The sequence below is a fragment of the Amblyomma americanum genome, chromosome 4 (genome assembly GCF_052857255.1).
Source record: "Amblyomma americanum isolate KBUSLIRL-KWMA chromosome 4, ASM5285725v1, whole genome shotgun sequence".
Lineage (NCBI taxonomy): Eukaryota > Metazoa > Arthropoda > Arachnida > Ixodida > Ixodidae > Amblyomma > Amblyomma americanum.
The window spans coordinates 214,849,087-214,855,086 of NC_135500.1; the positions used below are offsets into that span (position 1 = coordinate 214,849,087).

General features: G+C 47.6%; 1 protein-coding gene across 4 annotated transcripts in view; it reads left to right on the forward strand.

Annotated features, from left to right (window-relative positions):
• The window catches only part of Rdl (Resistant to dieldrin), a 228,955-nt gene extending 223,465 nt beyond the window's left edge, over positions 1 to 5,490 (forward strand). For 2 of the 4 annotated variants that reach the window (XM_077663325.1, XM_077663324.1), the window contains exon 11: positions 3,628 to 4,016. In XM_077663325.1, the coding sequence (XP_077519451.1) occupies positions 3,628 to 3,882 (255 nt within the window). In that variant the 3' untranslated portion in view covers positions 3,883 to 4,016. Of the gene's footprint in view, positions 1 to 3,627 lie in introns of all 4 variants that reach the window. The other 2 variants (XM_077663327.1, XM_077663326.1) reach the window with 2 other exon arrangements.
• The last annotated feature ends 510 nt before the right edge of the window (positions 5,491 to 6,000 follow it).

Here is a 6,000-nt window from a genome sequence, read left to right on the forward strand (position 1 = left end):
AGAAAATGTTGGCCACTGATATTAATTCTCATATGAATAAGAAGCAGTAATACTGTAGGTTGTGTTTTTTGACTACTTGCAAACTAAAACCGAAAAAATGTCAGAAAGAATAAAATTTCAAAGCATCTCTACTAGCCGCCGCGGTGGCTGAGTAGTTATGGCGCTCGGCTGCCAGCCCGAAAGACGCGGGTTCGATCCCGGCCGTGGCGGTCGAATTTCGATGGAGGCGAAATTCAAGAGGCCCGTGTACTGTGCGATGTCAGTGCACGTTAAAGAACCCCAGGTGGTCGAAATTTCCGGAGCCCTTCACTACGGCGTCTCTCATAGCCTGAGTTGCTTTGGGACGTTAAACCCTTATAAACCAAACCAAACCAACCAAAGCATCTCTACTCTTCACGTCTTCCTGCGCAGACCACTTATTAAGCAGATAGGCATCCGCGCCTCAATAGTGACTGCCTCCTAACTCCAATTATCCTGCTCAGAGAGGACTGATATTACCTTTCATTCCGGGATATTGTTTCCGGACTACCGGGTGGCTTTATTTCATCATCTGGCGCACGACGCCTGTCCCACTGTGTAATGTGATTAACCGATGCGGAAGCTCTAAGGAGGGAAAGCACATCCGCCCTATCCCGGGAAGAGGGGCTTTTATTAGACCCTAATTGAAGACTCGAATCCCTCCGGCGGAGAACATTCTCGGTGTCGAGAGCGAAGCGTCGCTTGGTGGCGGCGAGAATTTACTAATGCGATGAGGCGTCTATCCGGCTCTTAGGGAACACAGCCGCGAGTGCCACCCGTACCGGAGCGAACCTGATTACGCCTGGGCTACAGTCGAGGCTTATTGACTGAGCTGCGCACTCTGGGGCTGTCTGCGATTCGACGAAACATGGCAGCTCGTGAGACAAAATGCTTCGTCCAACCATGTTTGCGCCTGATGGAGCGAAATGCCATGGTTGTTCACTTTTCTGTCCGCAAAGCAACATCGCAGATGAAGCAGAACGACAGTGCTTGTGATACGCGGGAGAAAAAAAAGAACTTATAAACGTTGCAGTCGGTTGCATTGAAGTGTCACGTGAGTGCTCTCATTCGCCGAAAGGGCTTATTAAAGTCGGTTATTTGGTAGGCTTAGAAGAATGAGCTCTCACGTCTACACCTTTTCAACGTCCTTCGAGAGGAGAGAATACTGTGTGCGCTCTGTCTCGCCGTGTCTGATAAAGAAAAGTGAAACAATGAAGCCCTACTGACAGAAAAAAAGCGCTACAATGCAAATTGTTAATACGGCGAGCCTTCAATCTCTGGGATGCATTTATAATAAACTGACGGTATGCACTTTGAATCAGGGGCGTTCGATTCCTTCAAGTCATGTTTGCATTCTCATTCCGTAGTCGTGTGCGGGAAAAAAGAAGTTCAATGTCTCTTTTTTCCGCCCCTTCCGGTTCCAAAACCGTCCACTAGTTTTTTTACTACTCGCTTCACATCAAGCCGGTTGTCGTTAGTATTCACAGGCTCTCGTTTCGTGCTGCCGATTGCATAAAGCGCACTTTTACACTCCTTGTACAAGCAAACACGCAGCAGACGCCTCCAGTAACAATGCCTCGTATCCGAGAGTATGTACCGTGCGCCGAGGAAAACACGCTAAGCCAACATGGAAAGCGGCGCTTCCCTTTTTGTTTGCTTTTGTGTGCCTGAGTGAGTGCGTACCAGCAGCTTCTCGCCGGTGTAATGTGACAGCTCTGGGACAAAACGGCATTCGCACAGCCCTGTCTCCCGCGCACAAAACTTCTCGCGCGAGTCACGAGCACAGTTTCAACTTGTGGATGTAAATGCGTACGCCTCTCTCGCTGGTTGGAATGAAAATTGCCTCCCAGAAGCGCGAGTTTTCATTTTTCTTTTTTGGCGCGACGCGTATACACCGTGTCAAATTGCATTCCGTTGACTCGCTAAATTGCGGATCTCATGAATTCGAAAACAGGTGCGCCGTCCTCCAGGAGACAAAAATGAAGAGCAAAGCTTGGAGAGGTGTGCGTGGCGTATCCACGGCGAAGGGAGCAGTTGGTGATGCGGAAAAACAAGCTCGGCAGCTACGAAACGAATGCGCATGCATGATTACGAAGCAGCTTCTTGTTCGCGGTGTATGGACCTGTGTTTCATCCCTCCGGATGAACCACGTGTGCAGTCCGGCAGAAAGCAGCAACAACCAAAAATAATCCCGTCGAAATATTGAGAGAGTGTGTTTTGCAGAGATTGCTTGAGAATTGGAAAAACAGCGCAATCAAAGACGAGACAAAAGAGAAGCACAAAACACCAGCGCTGTGCTTCTCTTGTGTCTCGTCTTTGATTGCGCTGTTTTTCCAATTCGTAAAACATGTACCAAACAGCCCGTATTTGCCCTCTTCTGGATTGCTTGAGAAGCCACGTAACCCTTTTGCGAATAAGGCATGTGGCGAGACAAAAGGACGGTACGCAGCACTTTCGCTACCGGCACATTCTTAAAGAACGTAAAGGCTACTTTCAACCGACATCAACTTGTGCTTTGAGATAGACCAGTCCATTCTGTTACAACACAACTTAACCAGCATTACTGACGGCTTCTCAGTGCTCCCATCAGCGTCTGTAATTATATTTCATTCCGCATTTAGAGCAAATTGTATCTGCACAGATAAAAGTTACTACGAAATGCAAGCCTCGCATATAAAGTTGTAGAGTGCCGTGTGAATCCAATATACCGCAGTTTCCAAACAGGTATAATTTTTTTTTTTTGTTGAGATCAAACAAGTTTTATTCCCTTCAGACACAGCGTTCCTCTTTAGAGTGTGGTTCAGGTTAAGAGACGCACAGTATGTATGTTCCTCTATTTTTACAAGCCGCAATAAAACACGTGTTGTGCATGCTGGCACGTATTTGCTGCTTACTACAAAATTAATGGCCGCTACACTTACTTATTCAGCCGCTTTCACCTCTTGTGACTTTGTTGGGCAGCTTCACAACCAGCTTTGCGTTTCACGCTTTTTGACACACTCCCTTGCTGCCGCACGCTTTTGCAGGTTCCGAGTTTTCCAGTTACCCTGTCATTGTAATTTGATTACATTATGGTGTATGCGAATATTTCAAGTGAAAAGAGTTTCACGCAAAATCTTGGTACTGTAGACTTCAATGAATGCTTCAGTAAAGTATAACTGGTCATAAATTGCCTTAAATTTTATCTAGTTCTCAAAATTAGCCATAGTTGTTCGAAAAAATGTCATGTAACTCGTTGCTAATTGTATCAAGATGTCCTAGAATATTCATTGTATTTAGCAGCACTTGTAGTAAAAGAATTTGCGTCCCACTTGCGTATTTTTTTTTTCGCTGTCGTTGAAGCCCGGCTATTATTAGATGCAGTTATTAGCTTCACTGCTTCAGCAAAGAAAGTTGTCTCGTGCTAACTCTGAACTCTTTTTCCTTTTTCCTCCTCTCCCAATGGCCTTTCTCACTCTCCTCCCTTATTTTTTCTTTTTGGTTTGTTTTCACATTTACGTGACTTTCCTTATTAATTTTACCGCTCGCTGCGGCGCCTTTTCCCCTACCTGTCAATTCTGTCCTTGCTACCCCCGCATCCTTTATTCCTTTTTCTTGTCGGCTCCGCAGGAAGTACGTCTCAAAATGGTTGACCCCAAAGGATTCAGCAAATCCTCGACTCTGGAGAACACCGTCAACGGCGCGCCGGACATCGAGGCAGCGTTTTGCAAGAACCCCAACAAATTATTTGGCGTCAGCCCTTCCGATATCGACAAGTACTCCCGAGTGGTGTTCCCCGTTTGCTTCGTCTGTTTCAACCTCATGTACTGGATAATTTACCTGCACATCAGCGACGTTCTGCCGGATGACGTCGGCGACGATTAGTGCGCGCCCGCCCACTCCGCGGCGCTGCCGTCGGCGGTGTTCGTGCGCGTGCGCGCGCGCACGATTTTCCTCCGAGAGAGAAAATAGGTCGCCACGCGTCCTCCCTTTCTACCTGGAGGGGAGGCTCGAACGCGGCTCCCCCGGATATCAACAACACAAGCAACGTCGCAGTATATGAAGCTAAAAACAGCAACAAAAACGGTTAACAAAATTCGGCCCACCCTGTGGCGATTCCGACGGCTCTCCCCGGGCCCAGCCGGCGCGGCAGAGGCGCAAGCCGGACTACTGTCGCTAGTTCCAGCCGCTCTCGTGTGGCGCCGCGCTCGGCAGTAGCAACCTTCTCGTCGCGACGTCTAACTGCAACTCCCAAGTGTCGCCAATGCGCTCAACTGTACTTTTAAGAACGGCGTCGCGCAGCTAAAAGCCAACAAAGTCGAGTTAGCTACAGTGTGAATGAAAGTATCGTTTGTAGCATTAGCGGCAATGCTCACAGCATGTGCTCCTTGTAACTGAAGCGCTGTTATCGCCTTCGGACAAAAAGCACACCACGGTCAGAGCCTGGACTTGGTTCTAGGCGAATATTTTATTTACATGCCGAGTCATATTTTGATCGACGCTGCGCACGTGTCTATGTCAGGGTAACAGTAATCTGTCCGTCCACGAGAGTTGCGTCCCGATGGCTGAGCACAGCGACTCTGGCTTGTGTCTAGGCGGCGCCGGCTGGGTCGGTAAGGTTCGTCTGTCGCTTGTTTCTCTTCACCTGCCAGTGCTTCATTTGCGTGGGGTCTGTCCTTCACAGTGCGCCTCGCCGAACACAGTCGGGCGCACCAACGGAGGGCAGGCGCACGTGGCGCCCCCTGCTTTGTGTTTGGTCTTTCTTTTCCTTCACATCTGCTGTCCAATTTCGGAGACCAGTTTTTTGTTCCCCTAAATGGAAAGAATGGACGGAGCCGTGAGTCGAAGCCCGTACTAAGCGACCACATAATAACCACCCGCTATCCACGCAGGTAGCTTTTGGTCTCGGAATGAAATATACAAGGAAAAAAAAGAAAACACAGTGGAGCCGCTTCGCTCACAAAAGCCACCGGTAGCGCGAGAGTTCCAAGTCCCGTACGATACGATTCCGCGTTCACGTTTCAAGCGTGAAGACGCGTGTCAACATTGTATCGGAACAAAGCAACCTTCCCGAGTAGTTGCCCCTCGCATGCAATGCGAATGACAACGCTTGTTCACTTGTGCATGTATAGAAACCTGTGCTGAGAAGTAATAACATGAGGAAGGGAACACAGGCGCGCACTTTATCAAAATAACATGATAGGCCGACAAGCAAAAAGTTTCGAAAAGGCGATACAAGCGCAGCCCCATATGGAAAACCGAAAATAAATTTAGAAAGAAATAAAGAAAAAACGCAGTGCCCAGTCAGGCTAAACTTTAGAAACTAACCACAGGAATGCCTGTTCCAGAGTTCGAGTGTTGTTATTGCCAGAAAGGCTTGCAGTACAAGTTGTTATTGTCATTTCATTAACATTATTCACCTAGAGTGCTGCTATGCCGAGCATAAATCAAAAGCATCACACTGCAGTCATGCCCCCCCTCAATAAATACTAATCAAGAGAAAAAAAAATTGTTTTTTCTAGCACGGATCATTCCTTAGACAGGGTCAATTGCGACAGCGTGGGCTTGGGACTAACAATTTTCAAGGAGGTGTTGTAGTTTCGTCCGTGCTTGGGTACCTCAAACATTTTATAATGCGATTTTATTCCAGGTGCACCATGTGAGACGACTGTTTCTAAAGATACTACCAAACGATGAGCCATGTTGTGGGTGCTAGTTCCTCTTCTTTGTCTTCATAATTTAGAAACGTAATAAGAGAACTGTTGTAAGCTTTCTCCGACAATCTCAAGGATTCACCGGCTACAAAGCTGTGTCCCAGGCCACTGAGACTGGGGTATGAAAGGTTATCTTCATTTGAGCGAAGAAAGAAAGAAAGCGCTGCTACCTTTACCGGTCCCATATCGCAACTCTTACAGCCCTCGAGTAAGTGGCTCTTGCCCTGAAATTTTACTGCATATCGAGCGTTAACGAATACGAATTGAATAAGAAGCCCCTTATGTGGGT